We start from the raw sequence: 18,480 nt of genomic DNA on the forward strand, positions 1-18,480 counted from the left end.
CCAGATAGGCCACTGCCAGGATGCGGAACATCATGGTGGTCAGGCTATGACGGGCATCCCTTCCTCGTTGGGAGGCCAGCCCCAGCTGGGCCTCCGCCGTCTTCCATGCCCACCGGCGCAGGTCCTCCCACTGTTTGCAGAAGTGGGTACTCCGCCTGTCAAAGACCCCCACGGTCTGCACCTCCTTGGCGATGGCACGCCAAATACCCTTTTTCTGATGGGCGCTGACCTGCAAAAAATAAAATAAAGCAGAAAAGGTCTTAGTCATACTGTCCGAACTGTTATACTCATGGCTCAACATATTCCCCTCATCCCCTTACGCACATACATTGACCACCATACATGCAGCACTCTGCCCAGGACCACTACACAAGGCTTACACACACAGCAATCCATACATTCATGCCCCACGCATCATACTCACAGTGTACTCACCTGTTTGTCTGGAGGACCATAGAGTAAAGTGTACTGGGGTAGGACCCCATCCACCAGTCTCTACGACTCCTCCAAAGTGAAGGCAGGGGCCCTTTCCCCAGACACTTGAGCCATTGTCGCTTCCAGACACAGGTCCCAGCAGCACTTGCAGTGTAGGTCCTCTCCTGTTGAAGGTCAGGTAGCAAGTGAGTGCACAGATAGAAAATGGTGGTCAAGTCCGTGGCGGTGCGTACCGTCACGGCTGGCGTACATCGCCACTGGCTCCTGGAACCCATAGGGCCCAATGATAACAAATGCGGTGTTGCACGGTGATCGTTAACCGCCGACCGCAACGGTACACAACGCCAGCGGAATTACCTCATTTCCACTTGTCTCTCCTCACAGGTCAGACAGCTGCCATTTCAGGGGGGCACAGGCCATGGCACCTAACTGCGTCACAGCGGTCATTGGCACATCAACTGACTTACGAGTTCACATACTGTTTCTGTAAAGCAAAAATTGCACATTAATGTTGAAATATGTGTGAATATAACCTTCTGCTCACCGTGTTTCACCCTAGAGTTCAGCCACTGAGGATGAATAGGAGATGGAGACATCCCCTGTGCACAGATCCCTGGTGGACCTGGCACATTATCCTGACCTTCAGACTTGATAGGGCCACAATCCAAGAACTGTGTGCCCAATTGGAGCCAGACCTGATCTCAGCTATCCGCCACCCCACAGGTATCCCCCTCTAGTGCAGGTCCTGTCAGTGCTCCATTTCCTGGCAAGTGGATCCCTGTACTACTCACCCAAGAAGGTGTGCCAGATCATCGTTGCATGTTCCACAACCTGGTCTTGAGACGCCAGGTGCCTTTTCTGCAGGAGGATGAGCCTGGGGATGGTCGTGTGGCAGCAGTGGAGCCTGTGGACAGTGACGAAGAGGAGGCAGAGGAAGAAGATGTGGATAACAGAACTAAACTAATTCAATAGTACTTCCGGTGACACACAGGTAAGACACTGTAACTTCACCTTCCATTGCAGTTTTGTGTTTGACATTGGACATGGCAGCCTGAATTCCCTATTTCCATGGCCACTTACTGTACCCTTTGGCATCTCTATTTTCAGATCTCTGTGCCCCACTCTGGCTCCCGGTGTGTTTACTGCTGCCCACTACAGGTCATACCTGTGTGAATATTACTGTGCATTTGAATTGCAATGTTTACAGTTTGTAAAACTAATACATTTGTCAAACAACTGACAATCTCCATGTTTGATTTTGTTCCAAGGGTGTTTAATTAGGTGCTAATAAGTGGAGGGGGTATTGCAATGGGCGGGGTTGCTGATGGAGGAAAGTCCAGGGTAGAGTCCAGTCCATTTGTATCACAGGTGCATTGTCAAAGGGGGCATAGGAAGGTGAGCAATGGCAGTTCAAGGTGGATAGGGTGACAGAGTGGGACACAAGGGTGACAATCAGGAAAGTCTCATTGCCTGGCGGGGGTCTTGGCAATGTTCTCTGGCTTCTGCCTGGATCGCAGGGACTGTTTGCGTGGTGGTTCTCCTTCTGACGGGGTGCGGTGCTGGTGGCCTGTTGTGCCTGTGGCGGGGCCTCCTGACCACTAGCATCGGCGGAGGTGGAGGGCTGTTCTTCAGTGTGGCTAGTGTCAGGGGCCCGTTGGTGTGCCTCTGCCTCCCTCATGGTGTTGGCCATGTCTGCCAGCACCCCTGCAATGGTGACCAGCGTGGTGAGGATGTCTCTCAGGTCCTCCCTGATCCCCAGGTACTGTCCCTCCAGCAGCCGCTGGGTCTCCTGCAACTTGGCCAGTATCTGGCCCATGGTCTCCTGGGAATGGTGGTATGCTCCTAGGATGTTGGTGAGTGCCTCGTGGAGAGTCGGATCCCTGGGCCTGTCCTCCCCCTGTCGCACAGCAGTCCTCCCAGCTTCGCTGTTGTCCTGTGCCTCTGTCCCCTGAACCGTGTGCCCACTGCCACTGACCCCAGGTCCCTGATTGTCCTGTGTTTGTGGAGTTGCTTGGGGTCCCTGTAGTGGTGGTCACACTGCTGATTGACGTGTCCTGGGGACAGAAGGATGGGCCCGCTGGGTGGGTGCTGTGGTGGTGTTTCTTGAGTGGGGAGGCTCTGTGGTGGGTTGGGACTGTGCCTAGTTAACCGACTGTCCAGAGGTCCCTGATGGGCCAGGTTGGTCATCGTGATCCAGGTGTGCAGAGCTGCTGTCATCACTGTGGGCCTCTTCAGGGGGGACTGGATGTGGCTGGCACCTGCTCTCCGGTGACGTTGAGTGGGGGTCCTGTGGGGATGTAAATGCAGTGTTATTTTATCTGCGGGTGCCATCTTGCGCATGGATTGGTTTCCCTCTATGGTTGTTATTAGCCAGGCAGCTTTGGCTTGTGTGAGTTGTGATTGGTTTGGCTAAGTGATTGTCACTAGTGTGCATGCTGTGGGGATGGATGTCCATGCAGGTCTGTGAGTTGTGTCCATGCATTGTTGTTGCATGCAGGGCTTGGTATTGGAATGGGTGGGTGAAGGGGGCGTGGGTAGGGGTTGTTGTTTGTGATGGCATGCAGGTGTGGGGGGGGATAAAGTAAAGAGTTGACTTACCAGAGTCCAGTCCTCCTGCTACTCCTGCCAGGCACTCAGGATGCATGATCGCCAAGACTTGATCCTCCCATGTTGTTAGTTGTGGGGGAGGAGGTGGGGGTCCACCGGCAGTCCTCTGTACAGCTATCTGGTGTCTTGCAACCACGGAACGCACCTTCCCCCGTAGGTCGTTCCACCTCTTCCTGATGTCATCCCTTGTTCTGGGGTGCTGTCCCCACGGCGTTGACCCTGTCCATGACTCTCCGCCATAGCTCCATCATCCTTGCAATAGATGTCTGCTGCACCTGTGATCCGAATAGCTGTGGCTCTACCCAGATGATTTCCTCCACCATGACCCTTAGCTCCTCCTCTGAGAACCTGGGGTCTCTTTGTGGTGTCATGGGTGGTGTAGTGTGAGTGGTATGTGTGAGGGTGTGTGGGTGATGTGTTGGAGTGTGTGCTGTGAGGTGCATGTATGGTGTATGGGTGATGGTGTTTTCTGGCTCAGATTCAGTGGGTGCTCCTGGCTTGTCTCTCTCTCACTTGCCAAAATCTTTGGGTTGTAAAGGGTTGTGGGTGTTCTGGGTGGGTGTTTTATAGTGTTGTGGGTGTGGTGTGTGTATGTGTGTCAGGTGTGTGTATTTTGAATTGTCCAATGTGGTGTTGTTTTGTTAGTGTGTGTGTATTTTGAGCGCAGCGGTGTGTACCGCCAATGGTTTACTGCGGTTGAATGACCGCCGCGGTGATTCATGGGTCATGATGCTGTGGGCGTATTTCTGTTAGCGAAACGGTGTGGGTTTGGGTACCGCCAGTTTATCACTGACCTTTGGGCTGCGGACTTGTGTGTGTGTCTGTATAGCGGCGGATTCCTATGTGTGGGTCATAATACAGGTAGCGGTCGCAATATGTTGGCGGCAGTCAGCATGGCGGTAAGCGCCACTTACCACCAATGTTGTAATGAGTGCCATAGTAACACAGTGAAAACACCAGAAAAAGGACTCCACGCCAGTTTAGATAAATAGCCAATGTTTATCTTAATCAAACAAGACCAAAATGACAAATACCCAACATACACAAGCTAAGATATTAATTTTTAATATAAAAAGAGTCTTAATCCACAGAAATTAATGGATGTGTTGTTTTAGCACAAAGTACCTGGTATGCATCAAAAATAAAACTGCATGGGTGAGCGTGCATTGGAAAAGCAAGTGATGCGTTGATTCTTTGCTCTTAAGTGAAGCCATGCATCGATTCTTTGTCCATGGGGTAAGCGATATGTTGATTCTTTCCACGTAGGTGCATCAATTTCCGGGCAAGCAGCCTCAGGTCCATGTGGCGATGCTGAAGATTTTGAAGCCCAGGGTTGATGCATGAAAGATTCTGATGCGCTGTGCGGACGGTCTGTGTTGAGAACAGGCACTGCGTCGATTCTCCTGCTGAGAAGCAGTGCACTGCGTCAAATTTACAGCCGTGAGACAGGCACTGCATCAATTTTTCTGACACAGACACACACACACACACAGCGGTGCATGGATTGTCCCCCGCAAGTTACCAGCTTCCACTTCTAAGGGCCCAGGGACCAGATTTGGCACCACTTTGCAAGTCAGGACTCTCAGCAGAAGAGCCCAGGCACTGGTAGATGAAGTCTTTGATGTCCCTGAGACTTCAGAACAGGGGGCAAGCTCAGTCCAAGCCCTTGGAGAAACTTCACAAGCAGGTTTTCAGAAAGCAAAGTCCAGTCCTTTCCCTCTTCGGGCAGAAGCAGCAGCAGGCCAGCACAGCTCAGCAACTGGCAGAGTGGCAGGTCCTCCTCAAGCATCAAGATCTTCTCTTTGGCAGAGGCTCCTCTTGATATAGAAGTAATCTAAAATTGTGGGGTCAGCAGTCCAATACTTATACTAATTTCTGCCTTAGAAGTAGGCAAACTTCAAAGGAAAGTCTTTGTAGTGCACAAGACCCTGCCTCTTCCTTGCCCTACCCCAGACACACACCAGGGGGTTGGAGACTTATTGTGAGAGGACAGGCACAGCCCTTTCAAGTGCAGGTGTCAGCTACTCCCTCCCACTCTAGCCAAGGAAGACTCATCAGGATATGCAGGACACACCTCAGCTTCCTTTGTGTCACTGTCGAGAGTGAATTCACAAACAGCCCAATTGTCAGTCTCACCTAGACATGTATTCATCAGCCAAGCAGAGGCAAAGAATGGTTAAGCAAGAAAATGCCCACTTTCTAAAAGTGGCATTTTCAAACAAACAATCTAAAAATATACTTTGCTAAAAGATGTATTTTTAAATTGTGAGTTCAAAGACCCCAAACTTCAGATCTCTATCAGCTCCCAATGGGAAACTGCACTTAGAAGAGATTTAAAGGCAATCACCATGTTAACCTATGGGAGATATAGATCTTGCAATAGTGAAAAACGAATTTGGCAGTATTTCACTACCAGGACAATGTAAAACACACCAATACATGTCCTACCTTTAAAATACACTGCACCCTTCCCATGGTGCTGCCTTGGGCCTACCTTAACGGTGACGTACATGTAGGAAAAGGGAAGGTTTGGGCCTGACCAGTGGGTACACTTGCCAGGTGGAACTAGCAGTGCAAAACTGCATACACGGACACTACAGTGGCAGGTCTGAGACATGTTTACAGGGCTACACATGTGGGTGGCACAATCAGTGCTGCAGGCCCACTAGTAGCATTTGATTTACAGGCCCTGGGCACCTCTAGTGCACTTTACCAGGGACTTACCAATAAATCAAATATGCCAATCATGGATAAACCAATACACTTTAGATAGATAGCATATGCACTCCTAAAGCCAACAAAAACAGGTCAGAAGAAATAGTGGGAAGGAAGCAGACATTTTGGGGATGAACCTGCAAGAAGGGCCAGGTCCAACAACTATTTAGTACTGTAGTACCCTGAACTGGGGGGACGCCATGGGGAAGGACAGAGGCCCATGGCAGACTCAGGACAACAAGACAGATCAGTACACAGTTGCTGGCCTTGGCCTGCAGGGCCCACTGGTGGAGGAAACATTGAATCAGGAATCTGCCTCACAGTCTCTAGCCACTTCAGAAATCTTGGCAGCAATTTGAGGCAAATCGAGGTCCCAGAGAGGCCCTAGGATTAAAGATGGATACGATCACCATCGATGTGAAACAACTTTGTCTGGATCTGCGTGAAGTGGCGGAAAGAGTGTTGGGAACTGAGGGAGGCATTTCCACATTGCAGAAAGAAGTAAAAACGCTTCAAACCATAGTGGCAGACCTCCGGAGTAAGACAGCTCACTTGGAGGCATGACAAGAAGATGCAGGTGGCCGCTCCTGGTGTAATAATATCCGTTTAATAGGATTTCCAGAACAGGTGGAGAGACCTTCAGCAGAACTGATTCTGGAGGGCGGGAGCATGAATTAATACTCTTAATACTCTTAAGCCTAAGGGGCTGTCTACATTCTTCTCCATTGAGGAGGCCCACCGTGCCCTGGCGGCAATCCTGAGACCGGGGGCTCCCCCGGGTCTTAATTGCCTGTCTCTTTAATTACAGAGACCGTGACGTAATACTACAACATGTCCACTCCCACAGACCTCCACTATGAAAACTAACCAATACTCATTTTTCCTGACTATACCGAACGGGTCCAGGACTTTCTCAAAAACGTCCTGCTTGTTAAGCGATGTCTTCGAGAACACGCTGTCAAATATGGCCTGTTCTTTCCCACAAAGTTACGAGTCCAACACAATAATAAAGTCCATTTTTTTGAGACTGCAAAGGAGGCCTCAGACTGGATGGATGCATCAGATTTTGGGACAGGCTGCCAGACCCCAGAATGGACCACACAGATGAAGCCTGGTCTACATTGCTCTAACAGGAACAAAACAATGCAGCAGGAATCATCTGGACCCTCAGGGGAGAAACTGACTAGACGTATCCTGGTGGCCCCGGATGGACTATTACAGCCTGAATCTCTGGAGGTGCAGCTACAAAACTCCTTTTCCAGATTTAGAGTGGGACAGGATGACCTAAGAGATAGCACTAAATCCGGGTAAGATGGGACTGTGTCCTTGCTGTCACCATGCCACCAGGGAAGGACTTCACGACTGTTATGAACAGAGAGGTGGTACGCTGCTGGGGATGTGCTCCACACGGACGCAGGGTGGTGAGTGGGGTGCCATGGAAAGGCGGAGGTGACAAGGCACAAGGAACTTTGCAAAGAAGTGACAAACTCAGACAAAGTTAGAGACATCTGTTCTTCCTGCCACAATTGGTGTCTTCAGAGTGGGAATGCCCAGGATTGTAGTTACCTCCAGAGAGTCATGAATAGCCCACAAGGGCTGGGCGATTTGGGAGGAACGGAGGCTTCCTGGACAGTGTATTGCAACCTAAAAGTGACTGTCATAAAGGTTTATTAAGGGTGGGAGTAGTTACTGGGGAGGGCATTTTGGGCAGGAATTGGGGGCCTACTGGTCACGTTTGGGTCATGGGACTAAGTTAATTCTGCCTGAGGGTAGTCCTGGGGGAGGGTAGGGGCCATACTGAGTTGATATCAGTTATTATTGGAAAGCTTCCTTACACTTACGGTACAAACTGGTCGGCTGGCAGCAGAGTCCACTCCATTGGGGTTTCACCACGCCAAGTATCTTAGGGCCATATGTACGAACACATTTTCCCATTGACACAGAGTGGGAAAAACCCTTTGATACATCTGGCCCTTAGTTACAGATAATAATAATTATTGTACTCATTATACATTTCTCACCTGGAATGTCAGAGGTCTAAACAATCCCACAAAATACAATAGAGTTTGACCCTTTTTGATAAGATATGGAGTGCACTGTGCATTTCTACAAGGAACACATTCATGAAATGGGATAGAGCAGGGCAACAGAATGGGAGGCTATAACTGCAGTCCTCCGGGGCGCCTGTATGTCCACATCTTTGGGGATTCACCAGACTTTGGAAAGGGAGCTGACGCAAGGAGAAGCAGACTTAGCACACCTGGAGAGATCCCTAAGAAAGTTTGGGGACAATAGAGCTGCATGGGATAGAGAAAAGCAATAGGTATGCGAGTTATGGGAATAACTTAAAAAACACTAGCGATATTCTACTTGGAGGAAGAGAAGGCTGGTTTTAAGCATATCTTGTTAAAGTGGAATCAGTGATTCAGACAGTCCTTGCACTGCAGTCCACAGACGGCCGTATTGCCACTATGCACCATGACATTAATAGGGCGTTTGTTGACCATTTGAAGAGGGTGTACGCCCCCTTCTGGTATCAATACAGTTGACCTCCCACAATATTTGGCAGATTTCGGACTTCAGACTCCGACGGAGGAAGATAGAGAGACACTGGGCACCCCTTTGACAAAACAGGAAATCAAGAGCGCAATCGAAGCCATGAAAACAGATTAATCCCCAGGGGCGATGGGTTTCCTGTAGAATTTTATAAGGCCTTCACAGATGTAGTGGTTGACAAATTGTTTACAATATATGGAGATGCCTTTAAAATCAGGAAACTACTCCCTTCGGTGAGGGAGGCCTTGACAGTCCTAATTCAAAAACCGGGTAAGGTTGCACTGGAGGTGGGGTCCCGCCGGCCAATCTTAATGCTTAATGTGGATCAATATCCTTTCGACTGTGGACGTAGTGCAGTACTTGGGGATTCAGGTTACTCAAGGAGGACAGGCCTTTTATGAGTTCAATATGGGCAAAGTGCTTAAGGCATTGCGCCCCACCATAACATTTTGGAAAACCTTGCAATTATCATTAATGGGGAAGATAACCCCGATTAAAATGATAGTACTGCCCGCTGCCTCTATGCATTATAGGGAGTGATGTACGAGATCCCACACCAAATCTTTAAGGATCTAGACAAAATAATAATACAGCTATTGTGGGGTGGAAAGCGCTTTAGAGTAGGACTTACTACCCTGAAGTGAGTATGGGGTTGTGCTGGGTTGGACATGCCAGATCTAGAGCTTTATTATTTGGCAGACCACCTTCAACATGCAGTTCAATGGCGCGATGGAGAGGACAAATGGGAGCGGGCCCTCTTGGCGGGGTCCAGTGACGGTCACCAACTAGATACCTACTAATGAGGGGGAGACACATCCCAGAGAAGCTACCCCATATTGTTAAATTGACATGTTGGACATATATGGGATCGTACAGTTTGGCAGATAGTAAGGCGAGACCCATACCCACTGGAGATGGACATCTGAATAATCCGCCCCTTTGCCCAAATAGCTCAATCGATGTCCATGGATAGATGGTGGGAGCGTGGCTGAACTATGCCTTCTGAACTCTACCCGGAGAACCGCTTCATTACAATACAAGATGCTATTGAAACCTTTGGGCTAGGCCGGGGTCAATTCTTTCAATATGCCAAAATAGCGGAGATGGCCAGGCAGACCTGGCTGTCGTTCCCTGATGCTCCGACACCCACACAAACATCGGTCACACTTCTGGCAATGGCAGTCGGCTGATTACCCATATATGCAGGGCTCTCCAAGCGGAAATGTGGGGGAAGGCACTCCAAGGAGAATAGATGGCAACAGGCCAGAAGGTTCATGCTGGGGTGAAAGATGTATCCATCAACGCAAGGGTGAAACTGATACAATGTAACTATGTACATATGGCGTATCTCTCACCCAAGAGACTCCATGCCATTTATCCGACCCAGGTCGCCCTCGCTGCAAAGAGGGGCAGGCGGACTTTCTCCACATGGTATGGGGATGCCCACTTTTAACAGCTTATTAGATGCAGATCTTAACTTATATCACTGCTGTGATGGGGTGGGAGATACCTCATCCTTTAAAAGAATGCCTCTTGGTCCTGCTTCCCACAAATCCCAAAATGAAACTGAGCAGACGATATTCCCTGTTAGGACTGATGGCTGCCAAGAGATGGATAGAGATCAGTGGATTAGTCCCAGACCCCCAGTGATTCAGACATGGAGGGATGATCTCATGGAATGGGCAGGGGCTGAAGAAGTCCATATGTGACGCACCAGGAGTGATGACAAGCTATCAGATAACCTGCAAGCATGGGTGTCCAGGGCTCAAACCTTGGCAACATTATTAGATGAACCCACACTAGTATGACAGGCGCACTGACTCTATTGCGGAGTATGGAGCCTCCCACTTGTTGGCTAATAGGCAAGATTGGCCACTAGTAAATTGCTGCCCCTAGCTGCCTAGGACAAGGTGCTGTTTGTGATCTCTACCAACAATTATCCAACCCTTTTTCTAAAGCACAAGCGGAGGAAGGAAGCTGGGGTGAGGGTTGGGCAGGAAAGGCTTTATTGGGTTATTTCTTATATTATAGATGTGCATTGGATATTGATATGACATCGTTCCACAGCAATCAGACGTTGCCTGGAGGAAATATCCACGGCCGTTCTAGTGGAGCCCCATGGGGATGGGAAAGAAGTTTGGGACAATTTCTAAGAATGACTACAGCTGCATTCCTCCAATGTCTCCTTTTCTCCCTGGGTATGGGATACTGTTTGTTTATGTTGAAAATGCTAATAAAAATATATAAAATAATAAGTAATAAGGTAATTACAGTGTTATTCTATGGGAGAGTTAGAGCTTGATGTAGTGAAAAGTGACTGAGAGATTGTCACTACCAGGACATATAAAACTTAAAAGTAAATGCCCTGTCTTTAAAATAGATTGCACCCTGCCCTTTTGTTGCCCAGGGCCTACCTTATGGGTGGATTCTATATATAAAAAGGGAAGGTTTGGGCCTCGCAAAAGGGTTATTTGTCAAGGTCGACATGGCAGGGTAAAACTACCCACACAGGCTCTGCCATGGCAGGCCTGAGACATAGTTAAAGAGCTACTTAAGTGGGTGGTGTAGGAAACTGGCCTCTTGTTGCCGTACCCACCACTTTTTGTCCGATATCTGATGCTAACTTGACTGAGTGTGTGCTGGGATCCTGCTAACCAGACCCCAGCACCAGTGTTCTTTCCCTAAAATTGGACCTTTGTCTCCACAATTGGCACACCTCTGGCACACAGATAAGTCCCTTGTAAAAGGTACCCCTGGTACCAAGGGAACTGTGGCCAGAGATGGTCCCTAAGGGCTGCAGCATATATTGTGCCACCTGAACGGACCCCTCACCAAATACATGCACACTGCAGGTTGTGTGTGTTGGCGGGGAGAAAAAGGTAAAGTCGACATGGTATCTCTCTCAGGGTGCCATGCCCACAAACCACTGCCTGTGGCATAGGTAACTCACCCTTCGAGCAGGCCTTACAGCCCTAAGGCAGGGTGCACTATACCACAGGTGAGGGCATAGCTAAATGAGCAATATGCCCCTACAGTGTCTAAGTCTATTCATATTGAGCTATTGGGCTTACGAACTCGACAGCTCCATGATGGCTTCAGTGAAGACTGGAAACTTTGGTATCAAACTTCTCAGCACAATAAACCCACACTGATGCCAGTGTTGGATTATTTGTAAAATGCACACAGAGGACATCTTAGAGATGCCCCCTGTAGTTTACCCAACCCTCTGACTGGTCTGTGCCAGCCTGGCACTAACAGACAGGTTTCTGACCCCGTGGGGTGAGAGCCCTTGTGTTCTCTGGTGTCAGTAACAAAGCCTACTCTGGGTGGAGATGCTTCACACCTCCCACTGCAGGAACTGCAACTCTTGCCGGTGATCCTCAAAGGTTTCTGCCTCCTGTTACACTGCTCCAGGGCACTCCAGCTAGTGGAGATGCCCACCCCTGGCCCAAGCCCCACTTTTGGCAGCAGGTTCAGCGGGATAGTTAGGAAAAACAAAGAGGAATGACCACTTCAGCTGGGAGCACCCCTTAGGGTGCCCAGAGCTGATGTGACTTCCTCCTGGCAGAAAACTCCATCTTGTTTTGGAGGAGAGAGACCAATAGGGATAGGAATGTGTCCCCCTTCCTAAAGGGAACGGGCACAGGAAGGGTTTAGCCACCCTCAGGGACAGTAGCCATTGGCCACTGCCCTCTGTAACACCCCTAAATCTAGAATTTAGGGGCTCGCCTGAACCTTGCTCTTCAGATTCCTGGCAACCTCAAGAAAGAAGAAAGAAGAAGGACTGAAGAGCTGACCCCAGCAGTGAAGACTCCAGACGACAACTGACTTGGCCCCAGCCCTACCGGCCTGCCTGCAACTTCAAGACTCCTGCTACAAAAAGGACTGTCTGCCCAGAAGAGGACCAAGAACTCCAGAGGACAGCAGCCCTGTCCAGAAGAAACCTTCCAAAAGGACTCCAGAACCGCACAGGATCCGCGAACCCTGCCCACTCGGCACCTGAAGCCCACGGCCCGAGTCCAGGTAGCCCACCGGTCCAGAGAAGGTCCCCAGGCAAATCTGACCACGAGTCCACCCTGGGTTGACCCCTCCTAGCCAACACGACGACGCCTGCAGCCTGAATCCGGAGGGGCCCCCCTGACCGAGACCAGATCCGGAAAAGATTCCTGACATCCAAAGGTACCTCTGCACCCACAGCCCCCTGGCCTAGGGGAATCTGACCGACGGTCCAGTAACGTCTGTTGGGCGCCTCTGGAACTTGTCTATTCTTTGGTTTTCCGGAACAGACTCCCTGGACCCAGTCTGCAGCATTTTTGTGACCCCTTGGGTTCCCCCAATGAAAAGCATTGGAAGCCCGACGCTGTGTTTCTACCCTGCATCTGGCCTCCCCGTGCCGCTGAGGGTGTGTGTTTGGTACTTACCTGCGGCCCCCCAGTGCTGACCTAAACCCCCAATGCTTGTGCCCTGGAACAGCAGGTACTTATCTGCAATCTGTTTTCTTCCGAGTGCTCCCAGTCCTCATAGGGTTCCACTGAAAACCTGATGTCACCTTTGACCTCTGTACCCGGTCGGCCCTGTGTTTCACTTTTGCGGTCAACTGGAACTTTGACCTGTGGACATCTTAACCCGAGAAGATTTGGATCATAAGTTGAGTACTTACCTGGTAACTGTGCTAGCACTTTTCCTCCCCTAGGACTGCACTGTTTCCTAAGAGAAACTGTACTGTCAATTTTTAAAATTGAAAAGTGTTACTTACTTGTAAACTGTTTTATCTGCAAAACCTGAACAAAGTACATTTGATACATATGCATCATAGCTACTTACAACTGTACTTACCTGCAAAAAAGACATTTTGGTTCTAGCAATAAAGTAACAAAAATATATGTTTGCTATATAAAAACATTGGCCTGGAGTTAGTCATTGAGTGTGTGCCTCATTTCTTGACTGTGCATACAACAAGTGCTTTGCAATACCCTCTGACAAGCCTAACTGCTCGACCACACTACCACAAAAGAGAGCATTAGTATTATCTACTTTAGCCTCTGTCAAGCCTCTGGGGAACCTGTGGACTCTGTGCACACTGTATCTCATTTTGGTATAGTATATACAGAGCCAGCTTCCTACAGGTGCCACAATCAGTGCTGCAGGCCCACTGGTAGCATTTAATATACAGGCCCTGGGCACATGTAGTGCACTTTACTGGGGACTTATAAGTAAATAAATATGCCAATTGGGCATAAGCCAGTATTACCATGCTTAGGAGAGCGAGCCGAGCACTTTAACAGCAGTTAGCAAGTGCACAGTGTCAGGTCCAACAGTGAGTCAGAAGCAGAACACAAAACCTTCTTTAGAAATGACCACTAACTCCTTGCATTGAGGGAATCCTCTAGGGTAGGAGCAAAGGGGGAGGGGCAGATCCAAACTCCATCTCTTAACAATGACTATTGCTTAGAACTGGGGACCCAGATTTAACAGGCCAGAGCAGAGCAAGGGGCGCAGGACCAGACAACAACCAGACATCTATATTCTAAAAGTGTTGTTTGTTGAACAAATTGTAAACAATGTATTTGACATAATGAAAATAATCCAGCAAAACTTAACCATTAGCAGATATCCTGTGGCGACATTTCACCTAGATCACAGCTGTCATTGTAAGATCAAGGGAGAGCGCCTGTTAGATGACAACATGACGTTTCAAGCACTCCCAACCACACAATGGCCAAAAGCAGAACCCTGTCTTGAATTTGGAGAGATTTATTCTGGGCAACCCTGTGATAATACTCATGTCCCCCAAGAAGCACGATTCCGGGCAAGGGTGGTACCCTGGAAACGGTTGTTAGCCAAGAATGTATCAGGCTGCTGGGAGCAGAAAAGGCTATATTAACTGTGAAAGGACGTAACACGTGTGTCCCCTCTGTGTGTGGAAGGGGGTCTTTCCATGTGTGATTTTAATACGCAAAGCGCAGTGAACTCACCCACAGAGCTGCTGTTATCTTTCAATCCATTGATGTTCTGATGGCTCAAGCGATCTGTGTCTTCCTCCTCTTTTATACAAAACGAAATAACGTCATGACCTGTTATTGAAGAACATATATACATATGTATATACAATAGCAAAACATACTTTAATATACATTACACAAGAAGTGGCATTACACACAAATGTAATGAAAAGGCCACATTGTGAGCAGGTGGGCTTCCTTCACTGTTAGAAGCAGATCTTTAGTTCTCTCAGGTCACAAACAGAAGCAGCTCAAGAGGACCTGTAACATACAGAGAAAGGCTCAACAACTGACCTACGTCAGGAATATATCATGTGCGGTGCAGGGATAGCAGGCGAGTAAGGAGTACCACACACAATCCCAAAGCTGGAAGACACTAACATCATCTGGAACTTACCTCTGGTGGGGCCAGGGCTGTTTTTTCCAACTTCTGCATCAAAATCATCACTTAAAATCAACATTGGCTGTTCGTCTTTCTTGACACAAATGTCTGTATTTGGATATTGAAATTCTGCAGCGTAAGGTAAGAACATTTAGGTGTATCAGAAGGCATAAAAATGACACTTTCAATTATCGCATTAATAACATTTCAGATCAACAATGTTCTTCAGAAGAGGGGAACTAAGGGCCAGATGTACAAAGCCTTTTGCATGTCGCAAACTGCGAAAAACGCAGTTTGCGGCATGCAAAAGGCCGAACGCGATGCTCATCCCCAAATTGCGAGTCGGTACCGACTCGAAATTTGGGGATGCGACTCGCAAATAGGAAGGGGTGTTCCCTTCCTATTTGCGACCGCATCGCCATTCAGAGTTGCTTTGTGACCGCGAATGCGGTCGCAAACCAACTTGCAGTTACCACCAGTGTCACACTGGTGGTAACACATTCGAGCAGTAGCGTTCCCCCCCCCCCCCAGCGCCTTGAGACCCTCCGGGTGAGCAGTGCGCTATACAAATGCCTTTGATTGATTGATTGATTGATTCGCAAAAGGGAAGGGGTCCCTATGAGGAACACTACCCCTTTGTGAATGCCGAAAAAAATATTTTTTCAGAGCAGGCAGTGGTCCTATGGATCACTGCCTACTCTGAAAAAAATGAAACCAAATGGTTTCGTTTTAGCAGGCAGGATCTTTAAGGAAAACGGGCTGCAAAATGAAGAAAAAAAAACTGCTTTATTTATAAAGCAGTCACAGACATGGAGGTCTGCTGACTACAGCAGGCCACCATCCCTGTGAGTGCAGGGACTCGCTATGGGGTCGCAAACTGCGACCCACCTCATGAATATTGATGAGGTGGGTCTTTGCGACCCCATAGCGAGTTGCAGAAGGTGTCTGAGACACCTTTCTGCATCCAAGTTTGCGAGTTGCAAATTGCGAGTCGGTCAGACTCGCAATTTGCAACTCGCAAAATTGGAGTTTACTACATCTGGCCCTAAGTATTCAAACAGTATAGTCACAAATATATTTTTCATATACATGGCAACGATAAAACTGTTTTTCAAGAAATGTTATAAGAATGTGTAGAGATTTTTTTTGTTAAATCTTTTTATTGGTTTTATATTTCAAATATGTGATACAATTTGTGCAATTATCAACATCAGGATCAACTAGAACATTTATCAGCGTCAAAACCCTTTAACAACCCCAAACCGCACTCATTGGACGCGTCCCGAATCACTACCATTCCTTCAGTATCATTGCTTGCTGCAATTGCTGAAAGCTTTAGCGTGTGTTAACTATCTGAGGGGTGCTCGCGCGTGACCAGTGTGGACCTTTTCTGTTGAGCCTGCGATGCTTGTCACCTAATAGTGACCCAGCTTAGGATGGTGATAACGGGTGATGGCGGAGGTGGAGTTTTATCCTATGTGTTGTAGATATTGTTGCGCAGCTGGTCTGGTGGGATAACAATGCAAGAGGGAGTGGGAGTGGGGGGCGGTCGGTGCTGTTCTGTCATGTTTGGCCTCGCTTCGAATTTCGCTACTATGATGAGGTATGCGGGGGAAAATTATATCGCACTTGTTCCTATTGTGTGCTCCCTAGAACAAGGGGGCTAATCATCGTTTTTTGCCTCCAGTTTTGTTACCAGCGCTTCCCAGACGGTGCTCCCTGTGTGGTGTTGCCCCTCTTGCGTCAGTTTCTTTAATACCCGGTATTCCGTGCAAGTCCAACGTAATGTTAAGCTGTACCAGGCTTTCCGATCGGGAGCAATGGGGGCTTTCCAATGCATTGCTATCATTCTTTTATACATTAAGCAGGCTAGGTCTACAAATTTGTGCAGGTGTCTTTGTTTCTTAGGTCTAAGCCTCAGCCCCAGTAGACAGGACTTAGGGTCTACTGCCAATGTGAGCCCCGTTATTTCGGAGATCCCCTGTATCACCTCTGTCCAGGCTTTTTGTATATGAGGGCACTCCCATACCATGTGGTAGAAGTGTGCTAACGGCGCTTTACATCTAGGGCATGCTGGATCAGATTCTGGGAACATTCGCTTTATCCTGGCAGGGGACAAGTAGGTTTGATGTGTGAAGTTGAACTGGGTGTACCTGAATCTGGGATTCTTAGACACGCCCGAGCATGATACAGGGCTTTCGGCCAAACAGTTTTTGGGATCGGGTCGGAAAGGACGGCGTTCCATCTCTCCCGTGCTCTCTCCGCATGCGGCTCGGGGGGTTTGTTAAGGACTTTATACAGGCTTGATATTATTTTTATTTGAGCATTGTATTGTAGGAGATGATGAATTACAGGGGAGGTCTCCGGTTCTGAGGTACCTGCCCCCCACGTTTTTTTAATTGCGTGGCATATAGCGTGGTATGTCAGGAATTGGCCTGGCTTCACCTCCGTAAGGGCGTGTATGGCCTCGAATGACATTAATTTACCATCTTCGAAACAGTCACCTACTGTCTGCACTCCTGCCTCTATCCATGCCAGCGGTGTTTGCGTACCGGGTGCTTTCCACCCCGGGAGGTGGACCAGTGGGATGTGTGGGGAGTAGGGGGGCTTGTCGCCTCCACTTTGCACGTATTTAGCCCAACATGCATGCGCCACTGCTAGCAGTGGGCTCGTGGGGTCTGTCCTGGTGCGTCTGAATGACAGCCAATTTAGCAGGGGGTCCCCTTCAACCAGGGCTCCAGGCACACGTACTCTACCAGCGTTGGTCTATGAAGCCAATTCTGAACCCACTGCAGTTGTGCAGCCGCATAGTAGTATTCAAAATTGGGGGCTCCCAGACCGCCCAGGTCCACTGGACGTTGTAGCGTGGCCAGGGCCACGCGCGCTCTGCCACCGCCCCAGATGAGCCGCAGCAGGGCTGTATTTAAGTTGCCAAAGAAGCTTTTGGGGATGATTATTGGCAAGGCCGCGAAGTAATATAATAGCCTAGGCAAGATTAGCATGTTCGCGATCGCCACCTTGCCTGGTGGCGAGAGCGGGAGTTTATTCCAAAATTGCAATGAGCCTTTTATGGAGGACAGTGCCCTCCCCAGGTTTCCATCTCTGAGATCTTCTGTGTCATGGTATACATTTATCCCGAGGTATTTGAACGTCTCCGGGCACCATTTTAGACGCCCCAGCAGAGGGGGTCCACTCTATCTGATGGCCACTTTACTAAAGGGAACGCGCATGACTTTTCCCAGTTCACGACTAAGCCCGATATTTCCCCGAATTTGGCCAGTAAGGATATTACTAAGGGAGCAACCTTGCGGCTTTTCCGAATATATATTAGGGCATCATCTGCATATAGCGAGATCGTGTGGTGGAACCCGTTCCTGATTATTCCCCAATCGCGTTCCATGAGACGCACTCTTGCCGCTAGTGGTTCCATTGCTAAAGCAAACAGTAGTGCGGATAGGGGGCAGCCCTGTCTCGTGCCCCGGGAGATCGAAAAGCTGTCACACCGCCCGTCTTCACCCTTGCTTGTGGGCTGGAGTACAGTGTACAGACCCAGCGTATATAATTGGGGCCTATCCCCATGCGGGTCATGGTGACCAGGAGGAAGTCCCACTGGAGCGTGTCGAATGCCTTTTCAATATCCAGTGAAAGCACCATTTCTTCATGTGCATCTGGGGGGGTGTCTCCTATTATGCCCAGTAGTCAGCAAATATTTAAAAAGGTGTTACGCCTTGGTATAAAGCCATTCTGGTCAGCGTGTATCAAGGAGTGCATAAGGGGGGCTAG

General features: G+C 48.9%; 1 protein-coding gene across 1 annotated transcript in view; it reads right to left on the reverse strand.

Moving 5' to 3' along the window:
- LOC138303525 (zinc finger protein 567-like) overlaps nt 1–18,480 on the reverse strand; it is a 51,125-nt gene that overhangs the window by 12,584 nt on the left and 20,061 nt on the right. The window contains exons 5-6 of the mRNA XM_069242733.1: nt 14,713–14,826; nt 14,289–14,387 (exon numbers count right to left, since the gene is read on the reverse strand). Of these exons, the coding sequence (XP_069098834.1) occupies nt 14,289–14,387; nt 14,713–14,826 (213 nt within the window). The remainder of the gene's footprint in view (nt 1–14,288; nt 14,388–14,712; nt 14,827–18,480) is intronic.

Source organism: Pleurodeles waltl, chromosome 7 (genome assembly GCF_031143425.1).
Source record: "Pleurodeles waltl isolate 20211129_DDA chromosome 7, aPleWal1.hap1.20221129, whole genome shotgun sequence".
Classification (NCBI taxonomy): Eukaryota; Metazoa; Chordata; class Amphibia; order Caudata; family Salamandridae; genus Pleurodeles; species Pleurodeles waltl.